At 40.3% G+C, this 19,654-nt stretch overlaps 1 protein-coding gene across 1 annotated transcript; it reads right to left on the bottom strand.

The window, feature by feature from the left end:
- Positions 1–298: 298 nt before the first annotated feature.
- tbx19 (T-box transcription factor 19) lies at positions 299–17,176 on the bottom strand. The gene is made up of 8 exons (XM_017702178.2): positions 16,918–17,176; positions 12,655–12,919; positions 7,645–7,779; positions 6,595–6,656; positions 4,771–4,832; positions 4,462–4,644; positions 2,665–2,800; positions 299–2,255 (listed from the first exon to the last, which is right to left on the bottom strand). Exons 1-8 carry the CDS (start codon positions 17,127–17,129, stop codon positions 2,018–2,020), a joined length of 1,293 nt encoding a protein of 430 aa, XP_017557667.1. The 5' UTR covers positions 17,130–17,176; the 3' UTR covers positions 299–2,017.
- Between the last annotated feature and the right edge of the window lie 2,478 nt (positions 17,177–19,654).

Raw genomic sequence — 19,654 nt, 5'->3', positions numbered from 1 at the left:
TTTCTCTGCATAGTTTGTTAACCCCCTTTTACCCTGTTCTTCAATGGTCAGGACCCTCACAGGACCACCACAGAGCAGGTATTATCTGGGTGGTGGATCATTCTCAGCACTGCAGTAACACTGACGTGGTGGTGGTGTGTTAGTGTGTGTTGTGCTGGTACGAGTGGATCAGACACAGCAGCGTTATTTGAGACCACTCACTGTCCACTCTATTAGACACTCCTACCTTGTTGGTCCTAACAAAGTATCAGAGAAACAGATGGACTACAGTCTGTAATTGTAGAACTACAAAGTGCATCTATAGAATAAGTGGAGCTGATCAAATAGACAATGAGCGCAGAAACAAGGAGGTGGTTTTAATGTTATGGCTGTTCATTATTTGTGTCCTTTATCACAAAAGACACACTTTCTTGAAAAAATCTATTAAAATAGCTTCTGATGTAAGTTATTTTAACTAGTGTAAGCTGTTTTACTTATCTTTTTTTCACATGAAAGTGTGGAAATTGCAGTTTCTCTGCTGACAAAAGCATGAATTCCATCTGGTCTGATGCTGATTCAGTTGGTCATCAAGCATGGTTGTGTTGGTTGATCAGCATAGCAGTATCAAAACATATCATATGCTGATTTAATTGGTGACCAGTATATCAACTGACATTGCTGCTGACCACCACAGTAATATCCAAAAGACAATACATGCTGTTTATGCTGGTGACCAGGCCATGCTGGTCTGTGCTGGTTTTCCTAGCAGGGTTACTTAAGACTTCGGTTATGTTGATCAGTTTTTGTTCATACCTGTTGCGCCACATTAGTATATCAAACGGCTGGCAAAGTTATGTTAACACATGCTCCATTTTCACCAGTAGTCGGTCAACAGCAACCCTTGGATATTCTATTGTTTTCATTGAAGCAGCCATGGAAAATTCTGCCATCACCAGCAGTGAATGCAGCGGTCAGCAGAACATCCCGTCTAAATTTCGATTTTCCCAACTTTTGCTATCAACTGACATGGTGGAAACTGGATGTTGATTTCTTTGGGAACTATGGGTGCCAAATGTTTCATTGTTGAAATCCAAGCAAACCCAGCATTACACAGCAAAATGTACTAGAGCACAGAGTATCCAACTGCCTTTATCCTCCTTAAACAATATCTGCGCGATGGTGATGCTGACACCCTGCCAACATGTGTATGGCCTTCATGCCAATGTTGGTTGCATGCAGAACAACCTGTAAATACATCATTAGTCTCATTAATATCTCTGATTGTATCGATTCTGTGCATCGAGCACACCCTGTTGAAGCTAAATTTACATTTACATTTACATTTATGGCATTTGGCTGATGCTCTTATCCAGAGCGACTTACAATTTGATCATTTTACACAGGTTAAATTGAATAGTGTTCCTGAAATATTTATTTTAAAGCATGAACATTAGCTAATGGTTGTGTTTTGCTTGCTTTGCAAGTGCTAAAGGAGTTTGGGGGTGGGTTTTAGAGGTGCCGTACTCATGTTAGTGATGGATTTTGCTGCAATCCAACATCAAAAGTTAATAAAATTGTCCCCAGACATGTATTCTCACTATGAGATCAGAAGATGGTATGATCTTTCTGTCAAATGTCATTAGGTAGGTATGTTAGCATGTTAACGGTGAGAACAATTGGGCATGTACTCACTCTATACTCTCCTCATATTGAGATTGTTGGCTCAATTTGGCTCAATCAGGTTCAATTTTAGTTTAAATGTTGACCACCTAGTCAGCTGCCTGTGTAGGCAGTAGGGTGCAAAGCATGAGGCATATCCCATATCCGATGTAGGGGAATCAATAAAACAGTCCCAACTTAGAGAGAAAATAAAATTTGGTCATTTCACATAGTACAATACGTACTGTAGTGTGGTGAAATGCCGTGTGGTCAGCCATGTGGCTTTGAGTGCGCTGGAAATATGTTTCACAAATGAAAATATATTGTACTTTTAATGTGAGGCAGGACTTTAAGAGTCCTATTTCTTAGTTAAGCATGTTCAAAATGAATGGGCGGAGACTGCAGACCAGCTAACCCCACCCACCCTGTTATGATTGGCTTGCTCCACCACACCATCCGCGCTTGGCGGCCCATGGCTTTGCAGGATTGAGCACGGTGATACAGAGGCAGAGCCTGCATCTGGATTCTCCTCCTGACAGTGGGTGGAGCTTACAGGGACCCCCGGAGGACTGGAGGACACATTGCAGCTGCTCACTGTCCACAGACAAGGATACTGACTAAGGAAGCATAACAGAAGACAAGGTTGAGAAATTATTCATTGACATTGATGTGTTGATATAGGTGTAAAAATGGCTTGTGATGCTGAATGTAGTGATTTAACTGTATTAATCCTGGGATTTTAGAACTGATTACAATAATATTAAATAAAGAATCCACTTTGGCCCAAATTAAATTCTTGGCCTGTTTCAAATGTAAAAAAAAACTTGTTCATTGTCTGTAAACCATTGCAACCATTAGTTTCTCCAGTCACGTTCATGTGATACAAGATTTCCATCCAACAGTGCAAGAGGTCTTACAATGATCAACAATGTCATGATGTGCCCTGGTGCTGAACATGCAGTTAGTGTTGTATCTCAGTGTGGTGGGAAACAGAGGTCATTGTGAAATTCATGTGCTGAGACTGACCTGCTGACTCCAGGTGAGTTTGGACCAGATGGCACTGAGAGCATTGCAGCAGAACCAGGAGGAGAAACACCTGTCCAGCTTTCATGACCAGAGAACACCTGCAGAGCACCTGGACTCAACCCCTCAGACAGAGAGACTGCAGAGAGAGAGAGAGATAAAATTACATGATGGCTGAAGAAGAAGACAAAGTGAGTCAACACAGAGACATTTACATACACTGTTAGGTTGCAATTAGAGGGGCATTCCAGCCAAAATGAAAAAAAAAAGTAACCGTCTGTTGTAAACATGCTTTGTCACATCCTATAGAGGTGCCACAATAGTCTCTAGAGTGGACATCTTCAATTTCAGTCCTGGTGGGCCAGTCTCCAGCACAGTTTAGTGGATCTGCTCAATCGCATCCACTAAACCTGACAATTAAAATGGAATTACACTGTTTTTTCAAAGTTTCTGTTTAGTTAAAGTAAGTTCAGAGTTATTTATAGTGCTTTGATGTGAAATGATCCATTTTAGAGAAACTTACAGAGTCAGAATTATTCACAGTGGTGGTGAGCTGATGTCTGATAGCCCCCTCACCAAAGTTAGTACACGATTAAATGGTTACTAATACATTAACTCATGTCCGAGACATTGTTTTACGGTAGTTTAGGGATAAGATTTTGGCTTGAAGTTTCTATAATTTTCCATTCATGGAGGAGAGGTACATGCAGGGTGTTGTAAAGAATAATAGTCCCCAAAGAAAACATTTTTCTCAGAACTTTATCCTTATTTTATAGTAAATAGGATGGTTATATTTGTATTGTAAACATTGTGTGCCTGGTTTTGTCACTACCTCTGTAAACAAGTCTGAGTCTGTACGTTCCTCTACAGTGCACCCTTTCACCTCAAACCACTCTGAATGACTTTGTTTACATCTCAGTGATTGAATTATGCAGAATTAAAAAAAAAAGAAGATGGAATTTCGCCTGAACATATGAGCTGAATCAGGTGTGCTTGAGCAGGGAAATCACATAACTTTGTTGGACATCAGCTTTAGGGTGGACTTTTTGGGGGCAGGTTGTTTGAATTGTTTTTAGCTGGTGAATGCAGAATGAAGGCAGATAGCTGACTGTCTTCAAATCATTATTCATCAAATCATCATTCATCAAATCGTTTCGCTTAGGCTGTAGATAATTGACTAGCAGTCAAGATTGTTTGACACCACACAAGTTCCCAACGCTTGTATGATATATTTGTGTAGTGCATGCTGGGTATTGTAGTGAGAGAACATTGATGAGTGAAAATGAAAACAGTATTAAATTGTGAATTTTGTTCACAATTTTGTTCACAAACCAGTGAGGCTGAGAGATGCAGTGCTGCACTAGAGACTACTGCACAACACAGCAAATAACATATTCAATTCTATTTTTTAATGGAATTCCTCTTCCAGCTGCAACACTGGCCTAAGTTTCATTATGGTTTTGCAGATTTTGCATCTTTATTCATGATTTATTTACAGTGTCAAAACTGCCCAAGTAGAACATGCTTATCTTTATCACTGTCATATCAAAACCTTGTACTCTCATTTCTTTTGATGTTTAGTTTTATACCTTTTGAAAACACCCGTGTACACATTTCACCATGAATGGACAAATTGACACGGTTCAAAATGAAATGGAATAAAACGCTGCTCTAACTTTAAAGTTAAGAATGTTGTTTGTTTTTTTTTAGTTTTGATTTCAGGCATACGAGACTTTCTTATAACTGCATTACATGTTATCATTGAGTGCTCCTCAAAAGTTGCCTAACCAAATGTTGTACCTGAATTGTGGCTGCGGTGATGATGATGCAGGTAAGGAGGTGGGTAGGGAGTGGCTCGGTGTCCATGCAGGCTGGAGTAGTGTTTATACCCATGGTGGGGAGCCAGGGGCAAACCCCCCGGGTATGGGAAGTTACTTCCACCAGAAGAGCAGAGGGAGTCCGGGTTGGAAATAAACCACCCGCCTGTAAATGAAAACATATAAAAAGCCCCACAAATGTCAGAAAAGCTTCTAGATAGATTCACGATATGATAACAATGACATTCTGTTAAAAATGACATGCTGTTAATGGGGTGCCAAAAACACTCACAGTGTGGTATCCCAACATGTTGGTTCTCTGGGGGATGTTCTAGAAGATTCTTGGGATGGCTCCTATAGATTAAGCAAATTACCGTCATGACTTTAAACTACCAAAAGGTTTGGCCAAGACAGAAAACAGCTGTACCTACTGTCATTCAGTTTGGAGTACCTGGCACCTGGCCATGCAGCAATGTCCTTACCAGAAGTATCCACCTCTCTCAACTAATCCTGTCTTTGCCTTCGCCCTTATTTATACTTATTTTCTTATACTTATACTTCCTTACTTATACATAATTATACTTGTTTTCTGTGCTCTAAAACAATGATTCTAAGCTCTGTTCCTTTGAACCCACTGCTCTGAACTATTTCAAATTATCCCTTATTATGAACTCTCTAGTCTAGGGGCAAGCAGAGATTGTACATAAAAAAGACCAATGGCCAATCCAAACAACCACCAAAGACATAGTCTCCATGCAGCCTGCTTTGGCAAAGCTGCACTATGTAATATTTTTTGTTTAAATTGATAGAAGTAGAATTACAGAAGAAAAAATTCACTAAAACATGGTGTTCATGCACTACGGTGAGTCACTCTGTAAAATCTGAAATAATAATTTAAAAGTCAGAGGCGTCGAGTCCGATTTCACTGGAATTTTTCTAACCAGGTCCTACATCTTGATATATTAATGTCACATGCACGGCCTCTAAAAGTCCAGCTTGAAGGCAAAATCGCTATTATACTTTTCCTTTTCCTTTAGCTTCACCCGATGAAGTTGAAAGTATAATGAGTGTTTCAGTCTAGACTGCTTTTTGCATGAGGCAGATAGATAGATAGATAGATAGATAGATAGATAGATAGATAGACAGACAGACAGACAGACAGACAGACAGACAGACAGACAGACAGACAGACAGATATGCACATCGATGCAATATCTGACTGTATCTCTGCCGCCATACACCCTTTAACTGCTGCTGCACTCAGCACTTTAACTTTGGGCTCATACATTGCACAATGCAAGGTTTACAGGTATGACTGTGTGTGTGTGTGTGTGTGTGTGTGTGTGTGTGTGTGTGACTGAGTGAGCGAGTAGGAATGCAGGTTTTTATTTTACTTTATTTTGTATTTATTTTATCTTATTCCCTATGTGGGAATGTCTGTCTGATACTATGCACTATGAGCTCCTGTAACCAAAACCAAATTCCTCATATGCGCAGCACACCTGGCCAATAAAGCTTGATTCTGATTCTGATTCTGATATATGGGCCTTATTTTTGTACAGTGTAGAAATCCAGTATATTAGGCCAAGTGTAGCTCTCCCTCTTCATGGACAGTGAACAAAATGTGTTTAAAGCACCTTCCTGTGAATGAACTGTAAAAGCAGGCATGGTGGTATGAAGGGCCATCAGTACAGACAGGGCATCACTGTATTTGTGCTCTTTACTCACTGATAAATGAGGGTCAGAGAGTTAGCGCATGGCTAATCAGAGACTAGCCTTCTGATGATGATTAGCCATGTGTTACACCTCACACATTCTTCACCGTACATGCTCCAAATCTCTCACCCTCACTTCACACTGCCTCTCCAACAAGCTCCTTACTCATACACTCACTCAATTCCCAGCATAAACGTTTAATAATTGCTCGCTAATCACGGCTGATTTCGCACAGTCATGCTAGCTTGACTAGTGCTAATGCCTGCTATGATATGATAGACTGCGCAACAGCATCGGTGCACTGATGTGAATCCAAATAAGGACAAGCTTCGAACAAAGGTGGATATGAAATGAGTTTTAAACATGAATCATATTTTATAAGGCTGGTGAATACAAGTACCTTTCCTTGGCATCCAGGAAGGCCTTTGCAAAGGGATTATACTTTATCTTCAGAGCAGTTATCTGTGAATGAAGTAACATTTCAATTCAATTCATAATCAACTTAAAGAGCAGAAATACAGAATATTTTTAGCATGTACATTGAGGATGAGTCATTCTAATACTGGCTTGGTACTGTGTAAAAGTTTTAGAGAAATAGATTTGAAAATCTATTCGTCTGGTCAGAGAGCATTCATTTGCTCAGAAAAAGGTATGTTGATTGTGTACACTGAACCTTTTCCAAACCTCTCCTCGTAGCAGCCCAGCATTATTTGTATTTATCATCCAGTAATGGTTTGGCTAATGAGTACTTCATTAAGTTAAACCAGGTATGCTTGGTGATGGAATTTAACAGATCTGTGTGACGGCTGGCGACGCCAAGGGGAAATCTGGATCCAAACTTCGTTCTTCAAACTAGCTCACAAGCTTTTTGAAAATAAATAAATAATATTGTGTTCCCTTAACTGTCAATACTAATTGTATTTATGCTTATTTGTATGGATTCTACATTAATAATAATTCTACATGATAAACAGCTTTCAATGATGTACTTGTACAGTGCTGTGCAAAAGTCAGAGACCACCCTTTATTAACTTAATGTGGGCCAGACCAGCCATCAAGTACAAGCTGGCTAAGTACAGGTACTGGGCAAGAGTGGAGCATGATTTTCTCCTCTCTCTCTCAGAGTGTTCAGTAATGTTTATCTGGTGGAGATGCAGGTGGTTGTTATGAGTCTCCTTTTCTTTATAGCTTTTAATTAATTTTGTAACTTTTTTCCCTATTTCTCTTTGACTTTCCTTATGCATGTGGACAATCATATGTAATCTCTCAGAAACATCTCTGGTTAATTTGACTGTAAATGAAATAAAAGAAGGGTGCTCTTTGATAGATAGATAGATAGATAGATAGATAGATAGATAGATAGATAGATAGATAGATAGATAGATAGATAGATAGATAGATAGATAGATAGATAGATAGATTGATTGATTGATTGATCGATCAAACTGACCTCCTCGTTCTGGTAGGCCGTGACGGCAATGAACTGGGTATCAGTGAAGGAGATGTTAGTGACCATCCTGTGGCTGCCCCCCACACGAACAATGTGGATCTGTGGCTTGTACTTATGTAGCGAGTTCAGCATGATCTGCACCAGAGAGAGAGAGAGAGAGAGAGAGAGAGAGAGAATAAGAATAATTGGATAATTGGACATTTCAATGACGGTATTCGGACATACAGTGAATATTCATTTAGTCCAGCATTTCATTACCATATGCAAATTCACTAAATACTGACTCTGTACCTGGAGATGAACTCAAACATTACAGCAGGGGAGCTTGTGCTTATATTTCATATATCAAAATATGTAGACAGAGAGAGAGAGAGAGAGAACAAACTGTTTTTCATTCTAATTGACAGCTTTACTTCACCTTTCACCGTCACGATGACTGATGAGGGCCAGGTACTCATCAGCATGGCTGCGGGGCAGGGGAAAGGGCTTTGTGTGCTTTTTCTCCTCTACCGATGCTGTTTTTTTTTTTTTTTTTTTTTTAATATTTTGCTTTTTTTTGGCCTCTGAAACATCTAAGGACTGATGGCTAAATTAATTTTTGCATAGAAAAAAACACAGGTAATTACCATAATGTACAACTAACCACGGCAATTATTTCATTTGGAGGCCCGGTTTCTCTCTCTATCTTTTTCTCTCTCTCCCTCTCTCTTTCTCTCTCTCTCTCTCTCTCTCTCTCTCTCTCTCGCCGTCCTCTGCCGCTTGCCAACACTGCATTTAAAAATGCCAGAGAAAAGGGAGTGGAGAGGAGTGGGGGTGATACTGGAGGAGGGGGGTTCATGTAAATACCAGCGATAATTTTGCGGCGGAGTCATACTCCAATGGAGCCGTGCTGGAGCACCTCTCGGGCGGCCTCCAATGAAAGCCCCCCCGATGACTGGGCCCCTGGAGTATAGAGCGCTCCCGTCTGAACGGCAGGAAGTGCATTAAACGGGGAAAGTGGCAATTAAGAGCTGTTTATTCCTGTTTACATGCGGGCCCTGCCGAACAAAGGGGCTCCATAGGTGAAGTGGACGCCGAGGAGAGCACTAATTGTATAAATGCACACTTGATATTTCCCAGGCAGCAGCAGACGGCATGATTAGAGGCAGCCCAAGGCTCCTAAAAGCTCCGCATGAAGCACACGAGTGGCCTGGCTAAGATTACCCACCCAGCGAGGCAGACAAAGTGCTACACCTGTACCGAAACGCACACACAGGTACTCGCAGTGGGCACAATGGCAGTGAATCTTTCATGCTGGATTGAGGTGCGTGTGGTGGGCTTGTTTCATGGCCAAGCTAAGAGAAGGAGCAAGATCAGACAGCATGAACGAGAAGCAGGTGGATGAGCAAAGTGGAAACATCTGTACTAAATATAAAAGTTTCCCAAAAAAGTCTTCTTACATTACAGACCAACAGAAAGTTTCTGTATGACAAACTGTTCAGTGTTTCTAACTTTAAAGGAGAAGCCCAATGATCTTGCAAACTTTCTACATAATTTCTTTAATAAACTGTAAACAAGTCATTAAGAGTGCTTTGATGTGAAATCCACCATTCTTGACAAACATGCTAAGTCAGAATTGTTCTCAGTGGTGGCGATAGGAACCAGACGTCTGAAGAGCTGAATGCCCCTAAACGCTACTTCACATGAAATGGTTACAAATACGCTGTCTGATGGCTGAGATGTTGTTTTGTGATCGTTTCACAATGTGTTGTTGTTGGCCTGACTCATATGTTTTCAAACACATGGTGGAGCAACATGTGCAAGACATAATAGTGAAAAAGCACATTTATTTCAGATTTATCACTTTTTTCCCATTATCAACACTAAAAATAGAAACTCTGAGGACACGTGAAGATTCGCTGGTCATTTTGATTATATTACTTTTAAAAAATTGCTATTTTTGTGTTGTAGACATGGTGAACCCTGGTTCCTATCACGACCACTGTTAAGGGAACTGAACGGGTAAGACTCTCTATAATGAGCCATTTCATGTCAAAGCACTCTGAATGGCTCTGTTTACATCTCAATGACTGCATTGTGCAATTAAAAAAAGGCATCATTTTCCAAAGGAGCACTGTAAAAGCTCTAAATAGGGCCTCTTTATCATCTTCATGAAAAAAGATAACAGCATGCTACATATAAAAGTACAACCAAAAAACAAAACAGCCTGTTCAATTCGCAGTTATCTGAAACAAATTACAGTGTTTTTGGTCCATAAAACCACACAAATGTTATAATTGGATCCGGATCAAATTAAAATGTTAAATAATTTGTAGGATATGTACCTCTTAAAAATATTTTGGGTAATCTAAAATGTGCACAATTTTCCGTCCCGAGCAGAGTCAATTAGGAAACAAATTTTCGGCATCCAAAGTTTAGTTTTATTAACTGTTAACTATAAAAATCTCTGTTGACTTCAAAAAAAAAAAAAAGATGAATGTGTTGACAGAGTTTAAGATGGTTGCTGCTGTTGTTTTTAGCTATACAATGTACTTTTTTTATCCATGTCCATTTTTATACATAACAGGATGTCATACAATGTCAGATACCATATAAGCAAGTCTGTTTGAGATTATTTGATATACTGTGTCACAGAATAACTTAACCGTAAAACAATGCTCATTTGCACAACTGCACAGTGTTATTATTATTTTGACAACTGTTGATATTATTCTGTAACATTCTGCATATAATAGCCAATATATGTTTAATCAGACCTACAAATGTAAGGGATGTTCACAGATATTCACCCATCTCTTTAGCTCCTTTCAGTTTAGCCCTTAATTATTCTTTTCTTTTAATTGTATTTTTATTTTATTTGTCCTTTAGAGAAAGATTCACTTCAAGTCTTTGCTCTTGTCCAGTCTGTTTCGTATAGTATGTTCCACATCACACACAATAATTAAATGATTAAGACATAAAGAACCCCAAAGCTAAGTCATTCAGAGTGGTTTGATGTGAAATGTAATGTTCTAGAGAAACATACAGAGTCAGAATTGTTCATTCTGGTGGAGGATGAAACAGACATCAGAAGAGTTTGATGCCCCTGAAAGCTCCCTCATGGAAAGATATGTGAGGAAATAATTAAGATTATGTTACTCGATCCATCAGACATTGTTTTACAATAGCTTTGAGAAGATTTTAGCCTAAAATATACTTTTATTGTATATGTTGGGTGGAGAATTACATTCAGAGTTTTGTTAGGCAAAATGGTACCTAAAGAAAATGTATGTTTTCCAGATTTGACAATGATGAACATTACATATACCAACTCAGACGACATACACTATATTTCCAAATGTATTCACTCACCATCCACTGAATTCAGGTGTTCCAATCACTTCCATGGCCACAGGTATTGGTACTAAAATCTAAAAGGTACTAAAACATTAGTGAAAGAATGGGAGCTCTCAGGAGCTCAGTGAATTCCAACATGGTACCGTGATCGGAAGCCACCTGTGCAACAAATCCAGTCATGAAATTTCCTCACTACTAAATATTCCACAGTCAACTGTCAGTGGTATTATAACAAAGTGGAAGCAATTGGGAATGACAGCAACTCAGCCACGAAGTGGTCGGCCACGTAAAATGACAGAGCAGGGTCAGCGGATGCTGAGGTGCATAGTGCGCAGAGGTCGCCAACTTTCTGCAGAGTTAATCACTACAGACCTCCAAGCTTCATGTGACCTTCAGATTAGCTCAAGATCAGTGTAGAGAGCTTCATGGAATGGGTTTCCATGGTCGAGCAGCTGCATCCAAGCCTTACATCACCAAGCGCAATGCAAAGCGTCGAATGCAGTGGTGTAAAGCACTGCAACTGGACTCTAGAGCAGTGGAGACGTGTTCTCTGGAGTGACATATTACGCTTCTGGCAATCAGATGAATGAGTCTGGGTTTGGCGGTTGCCAGGAGAGCGGTACTTGTCTGACTGCATTGTATCAAGTGTAAAGTTTGGTGGAGGGGGATTGTGGTGTGGGGTTGTTTTTCAGGAGCTGGGCTCGGCCCCTTAGTTCAAGTGAAAGGAACTCTTAATGCTTCAGCAGACCAAGAAATTTTGGCCAATTTCATACTCCCAACTTTGTGGGAACAGTTTGGGGATGGCCCCTTCCTGTTCCAACATGACTGCACACCAGTGCACAAAGCAAGGGCCATAAAGACATGGATGAGCGAGTTTGGTGTGAAAGAACTTGACTGGCCTGCACAGAGTCCTGACCTTAACCTGATAGAACACCTTTGGGATGAATTAGAGCAGAGACTGTGAGCCAGGCCTTCTCGTCCAACATCAGTGTCAGACCGTACAAATGCGCTTCTGGAAGAACGGTCAAAAATTCCCATAAACACACTCCTAAACCTTGTGGAAAGCCTTCCCAGAAGAGCTAAAGGTGTTATAGCTGCAAAGGGTGGGTTGACATAATATTAAACCCTATAGATTAAGAATGGGATGTCACTCAAGTTCATATGTGTGAAGGCAGATGAGCGAATACTTTTGGAAATATAGTGTATGTAGGTTCACTAGTCATTTCAGATAGTGAATAAATGGCTATATTTTAATTGTAGACATTGCCAGGTTCCTATCAGCACCACTTTAAAGAAAGTAGAGTCTGTTCGCTTTTCTACAGTGAACCATTTCACATCCAACCACTTGAATGACATTGTTTACATCTTAACGACTAACAACAGGTATTTTCAAAAATTGGTGGAATTTCCCTTTAACATATAAGCTTTCAGTACTTGTTAGCTGCACTCAGAGCTCCAGTACAAACTACAGAAGCAAACTTCATGCACTAAATGTGACTCGGCTGATTGACTACATTTGGGCTGAAGAGAAAAACTATAAATTTCATTTATTTGCTGAACTGTCACTTTTATCCAGAGTGGACAGACTGTTCTACCTCAAGATGACTAATGGACCTCTGGCAGATCCAGTTGAACAGAGTTATGGGAAAAAACCACAAACACTCTTAAAGGCACCTGTCCTCCTCCGTTGAGCTTGTTAGTCAGTTTGACCTTGCTGAAGGACACGGGGGCCTTCATCCAGTGGGCTCCAAAGTTGGGTGAGTCAGGGTGGATGTAGACACAGCTGTGTGTGTGCGGCTCAGGTTTACCCGCGGGCACCCACTCTCCGTTCACATACTTCCAGCGGTGACCATCGGCCGGGCTGAAGTCCAGCAGGAAGGAGTACATGGCATTCGGGTCCAGGCCGGACACGCTGACCTTCAGAACTGGAAACATTCGTCTACAGAAAGAGGGGAAGCTGAGTCACAGGGTTATGTATTAAGAGTAAGTGCAGTTAAACATCTAAATGTTCTTGTATGTTTTAAAGGGCCACGTCTATTCTAGAGCAACTTACTGACGCAGAATTGTCCACATGATAAAAATCAGACATCCAATCCATTAAGGGGTCTCTGAAATATCCCTCCTAGAAAGCCTGATGAGACATTGTTTTATGATAGTTTTGAGAACTTTTGGTCTTTTTTTTTAATATGATGAGGAGGCCCATGCAGGTTATTTTAAATCAAAATAGTCCCCAAATAAAATGACAAATGACAAATATACATGAATGTCATACAAGCAGTGGCATAACTAGTATCTTATGGGTCCCAGTGCAGAGAAAGGAAAGGCCCCCTCCTAATACAAAAATTACTAGCAATGAATAAAAAATGGCAGTGTAATATTTTGTTTACTCACTTCTGTTCTTGTCAAACAAGATTTTTTTATGCTCTAAAGGAATGGCGGGTTAACCTAATTGTTTATATGGTTTTTGCACCAGGCGAAGGTAGACAGTTGCCTAGGGCCCCCAAGAAAATACAAATTAGATATGCTTTATGGGTTGATGTTGAATAACCCATTCCAAAAAATGTTAAACATTTTTTTAATAAAGCTGTTTGTGACTGAAGTGATAGTTTTCATGAATTGAAACCCCCAGTCATGGTTACAATGGACTAATCCATGGTGTTATGTCATGACTCAACTGCGTAAAGACAGGCTGTCATGAACCAGGCATTTAGGCTATAAACCGGAGGAGGTTCATTGGTGTGATTTTCTAGGCGTTGAGAGAGAAAATTAAATTAAGTTATCTAAGCAGAGAAACGCAAAAATATGGAGGAATTCAAAAAGATTCTGGCTTTACTCCCAAAGTTTATTACATTTTTCTCAGGAAGAACAGGCTCAGTTGACTGTACTTAATGCTGATGTAATGCGATATAGATAGCTCCAGTGTTGCGGTTGTTACTCAAAAAAGTAGTTAATTACAAGCTACTAATTACTTCTCTCAAACTGTAATTGGATTACGTTACTAATTACTGCCTGAAAAATGTAATCTCACTGCTCATTACTTCTCCATGACTTACTTTTACATCTTTCTACATTATTTTGTATCAAATTATCTCACACTTTTGGCAGATAATTGTGCTTGTTTCATGCATTTTTTAAATAAGCAAAATTTTCTGTCATCAGCATCATTTCACTTAATATAACTGCTTAAGTAAAAAATGTCTAGAAATAAATTACGTAACTAAATAAAATTCTTCTAGCAATCCTAAAATGGGAAATATTAGATATATTCACTAGATTTAAGATGATTTCATTTTTCACAAAGTAGACATCTGAGCAACTCAGGATACCTGAGTATCAACTATTTCGAAAATGCACATCGAGGGGGCCTCAGTTCTGTCTTTTGCGTCGAGCCCCAGAATCCCTCAGTCTGCCCCTGTGCTGAACCCCTGCTGTTGTAGGTTGTGACGGATATGTTTGGACGAGCTGCATGATGAATAAGAGGGAGACAAACAGACGTCACTTCTATCTGATCAATTATGTTGTTAGGAAACGGGAGGTTTCTGAGAGCCATGGCCGTATAATTATGTTCCTATCAATATGAGTCTCCCCAGTAAAGTACATGGAAGGCAAGTTTACCATGGACCCCTGCAGCATGGGCTCCAGTACAACTAAATAAATACTTTACTTGGACTCATTGATTATATTACTTAATTGAGTATCTTAGAAGATGATTAACATAGTTTGGTAGAAAAACTTTACATAACATTTCATTTTTGAATGCAGGATTTATACCACTGCATACATACACTGTGCAAAAGTTTGGGAACACCTTCCCAAATGACATGTTGCATTGGGTCTTGTGGAGCAGGAATTGTAATTAGGAACTGTCAGCTGAGGAGAAATTAAAAATGTTAAAAATTCCTTTATACATCTACTAACACTTAACAACGACGAGCTGATCGAATCAGCTGATGGAGGATCTGAATATTAAACTAATTTGTGCATAGAAACGAGGGGAAGACTATAAAAAGAAACCAAAGTGTTTGGTTGTAATGGGAGTTAAGCAGAACTGTGGAAGTCAAGGCAAGATCTAAAGACCAAATACACTCAAATAGAACTGTTTGTATCCTGGCCGGAAATGAAAAGCAAAACCCCCATAAGCCAGCAAAGGACTACTGTTGTTCTACTGTTCTGCAAGGAACAGAACAAGAATTGACAGTTTGCAGGCGAAGAAGGTCTTACTAAATGCTTAGTAGAGTGTCCAAACTTTTTTACAAGTCATAGTATCTTTTTCTTTTTAAGTTAGTCAGATATTTAATGTCAGTGCATGAACATCTGCAGAAAAATGATATTTTTAAACAGATTTGACTTGACTTATGCACTTATGAACTGTTGCATACTGTATTTGCAAACTGCATTATATGCACATATACACACACACACACACCTCAAAAACATGTAATACAAGCATACACACACACACACACACACACACACACACACACACTCACTCTCTCTCTCTCTCTACAAGTGTGTAAATCTTCCAGCTCAGATTTGTGAAGTTGTGTGCTCAGCAGCTCCGCTGAACACAATCCACACACACACAAACTTCACGAGAGGCTGGAAGCCGCTCATTTTGCTGTACTTTTTTATTTTTTTTGGATGATTGTTTTTTGGACAAAAATGAGTTGGAGTGGGGCTGTTGGGGAACATGTAAATGGACAGACACCCACCTGCAGCGCTGACCTGTAACTACACAGCGAGCTGGTCAACACACCCTTCAGCTCAGCAGTACAACAACAAACCCATTCAAATAAATTAAACTGCCCAATTCAATAAAGCAGGCCAATAACAGCAATAACAAATCACCTGATTGATTTAGATACATAGAGACAGACAGACAGGGAGGGAGGGAGGCAGGGAGATGTGGACCTACACAACGTCCGGGACATACAGAAAGCCGTTGTCTAGAAAACAGTTCAGAATTTTTAACAGTGAAGGTTTTTAAAGAAAACGACATTTTTGACTGCAGCTCAAAACATCAGGAATGATAGAAATATGAAATATGAGATATGGAAAAGCTAAAGTTAAAGCCTTTACTTGTGATGCAGCTACAATTGCAAGTCCAGACTAATGTGTAAAAGGCCACTCTTCCTCATCCCTTATCAGAGTGACTGCTGATGATAGAACATATTTACTTTGTGTTTTAATGAACAAACGACCATTAATGACACTGTGCTTTTAAAAAATGACCCACCCTGCTGCAGCTATACAAGCTGTTTTAGGTTTTAATGAGGTTCATCTCACATTTTAGTAAACACAGTCCAAATATAATAACATCTATTTTACTTTTGAGGTCTCAGATTATAATAACATTCCGTTGGCCCTGACGTGCGTCATTCTGAACAGGTGAAAAGAAGCAGATGAAGAAGACAAGCTTTTATTCCTGCCGTTGGTTTGTCCTAAACTGCGTTGTGCTTTAAGTGGAAAAAAGAATTAATTTGCTTCGTGTTGTAAACAACGCGCAAAATTGAGTTCAATTAAAAGTCTTTTTTTTCTAATTACATTACACTGAGAATCACATTCATCATTATTTATAAAAGAATAACAGAGACATTTATTTGCTACTTATATTAGATGAAATATTAAAATATAACACATGCATCGTTTTTATCTTATACCGTTTATACATTATATTTTACTCATCTTTACGCTAAAAATACATCTCAGAAGTCAAACAATAAATGGTCTATTTTGTTTTATTAAGAAATGAATTCAGAACCAGCCTCAGGCTGATGTTATTGACATTATATCATACGAATTGTTTTCATATTTACTATGATTCGTGACGCTGGATGAGAGTCAGCTTTGAAGTTTGGACTGAACTCTTATTTTGCTTTATTTTAGATTAAACGGAACCGCTTGTTAAAGGTTTTCTTTAAAGGTCTTTTTTTGTACCTTCCGTTCTTGGTGACGATCATCTCGTTGGTCACTTCTTTGAACTTTCTCCACAGCTCGGCGTCCTCGAGGCTCACGCGCAGCTGCTTCTCGGTGGGATCTCCCTTCTCGCGCCCCGCGCGCAGCTCGCTCTCCACGGCGCTCAGCAGGCGCGTGATGCAGCAGTCTCCGGGCGCGCGCGCGCCTTTCCCCGCGTCCCCTTCCACCTTCATGGGCTCCAAACTAACTAACTAACTCTCTCTGTGCGTCTCTCTCTCTCTAACTCTTTCTCTCTCTCTGTGTCTCTCTGTGTGTGTCTCTCTCTCTGTGTCTCTCTGTGTGTGTCTCTCTCTCTCTAACTCTTTCTCTCTCTCTGTGTCTCTCTGTGTGTCTCTCTCTCTCTCTAACTCTCTCTCTCTCTGTGTCTCTCTCTGTGTCTCTCTGTGTGTCTCTCTCTCTCTCTAACTCTCTGTGTCTCTCTGTGTCTCTCTCTGTCTCTCTCTCTCTCTCTCTCTCTCTAACTCTCTGTGTGTGTCTCTCTCTCTCTCTCTCTAACTCTCTCTGTGTGTCTCTCTCTGTGTCTCTCTGTGTGTCTCTCTCTCTCTCTCTGTGTCTCTCTCTGTGTCTGTCTCTCTCTAACTCTCGCTGTGTGTCTCTCTGTGTCTCTCTGTGTGTGTCTCTCTCTCTCTCTAACTCTCTCTGTCTCTCTCTCTAACTCTCTCTGTGTGTGTCTCTCTCTCTGTCTCTCTCTCTCTAACTCTCGCTGTGTGTCTCTCTGTGTCTCTCTGTGTGTCTCTCTCTCTAACTCTCTCTTTCTCTCTCTGTCTCTCTCTGTCTCTCTCTAACTCTCTCTCTCTCTCTCTCTCTCTAAATCTAAATCTCTCTGTGTCTCTCTCTCAGAAGAGAAGCTCGCTGAAGTTCCAGACACGCTCAGCCTCACTGTCTCTCTCTGTAGGGGGGGTGCTGAGTGGACAGATGCTGGGGGGCGTCCAGCCTCGTGGAAAATGCGCCTGAGCTCGTGCCCCACCTGTCTGCTCATCACAGCACGGGGGATAAGACCTTCAGACCACGTGGGCCGCCCCTAAATGTGGAGTTTCATTCGGAAATCTGACGGGAAAAAAGGACGGTTCTTCAAAGGTTCTTCAAAGGTTCGTCAGTAAACGCGACCGTTCTACGCAGAAGCTTGATTCCTAGACCCGTTTGCATGCTTAAGTGGCTCTTGGCGGAATGTTCTTTAGACTGACGGAGAGTAGAATCGAAAGAGTAGAACTTTTTTGGCGCCCCACAGAACCATTTTCAAAAAGGTTCTATACACACACCCCATTCTCAGGGTTCTAACAGAAGCCTGTACTAAAGAACCCGTGAAGAATCACCCTCTTTAAAAGTGTAGATTAGGGCTGTTGTTTGTCTACGTGCGCACGGGCTTTAGATCTGGAAGCTGCTGGAAAGGATTCATTCTTGAGCTCAGTGATCAAAGAAACCGACTCCGGATTCGATGTGAATATAAACGCGCTGGAAGCTGCGAACCATATTAAATTTATTATATGTTTACGTCACGATTTTGCTTCGTTTAGTGATTTTCACAGTGTAAACACCAGAATTACAAGGGTCTAGTGAACAGTGGTGGAAGCGTTTATTTCGATAGAAGCGACTGGAAATGCGTGACCCAAAGAGTTTGGGTGGGAACGTATTATTGTTATTCATTTCACAGAAGTATCTTTTGATTTTAGTCCGAATTCGAGACGCATTTCGCACTCGAGAGAGAGAGAGAGAGAGAGAGAGACCGTGGCTCTCGCTGGGGCTGGTCTCTGCGTCATTATAGATGATGAGGAACAGCAATTTGAATGTCTGGATTTAAAAAAGAAAAAGTAAAGTCCTTTTAAAAGCGGCCGCGCTGCTCTTCAGCACTCTGGACAGCGACACAGCCAGACGCTGAGTTACAGCGCAGCAGTGACGCCCCCAAACACAACTTTATTCACACGTTCAGAATTATTCCAGCTCGGAGTGGGTTATAATGAGCCATTGTAGTAATAACAATAATAATAACAATAACAATAATAATAATAACAACAACAACAACAACAACAACAACAACAATAATAATAATAATAATAATAATAATAATAATACTGCACTTTCAGACTCTATTTAAACAAAAATGAGCGCAGATGAACCCGCTATTCAGGCTTCAACCAGCATCAACCTGAGTGCAGATTTCCCTCGTTCAATGAAAGACAGTGGAAAGCAAAGTCCTAAAGCGAAGAGCTCAGGAGTCCAAACGCATGACAACCAACTCATTAGTGCCTCTTATTAACCTGCCCCTGTCCAGCGAATGTACGGTGAAAAACTAACGGTTTATGATTGTGTCAAATGGTTGCACGCGCACACACACACACAGCCATGTTTACTTGTTTACATTCATTGTGTTCATGCAACACATTTTTTCATTTGCAAACCACGTGACACATTTTAATCATGTCGGTTTAAAGCAGCGAACACTCTGAAAAAGGTACTACACTCTCACTGATGTGGGACCCTCAAGGCTCCATCGTCAGTACCTGTAGATAACCGCACTATAATCCACTGAAATTATAATTTCTAAGTTGTATCAACTCCACACACCCTGTCGCGTCTCCAGACTCTTACTGTATTGTTCTGTTTTAAAACATTAGGATATGAAAAGGTACAAATACAAACTTTTCACCTGGAAAAATTTATTTATGGCTCACAACTGGACCTTAAAACCACGGTTGTACCT

Source organism: Pygocentrus nattereri, chromosome 30, assembly GCF_015220715.1.
Source record: "Pygocentrus nattereri isolate fPygNat1 chromosome 30, fPygNat1.pri, whole genome shotgun sequence".
NCBI classification, from domain to species: Eukaryota; Metazoa; Chordata; class Actinopteri; order Characiformes; family Serrasalmidae; genus Pygocentrus; species Pygocentrus nattereri.
This window is presented reverse-complemented; position numbering and strand designations above follow the sequence as displayed.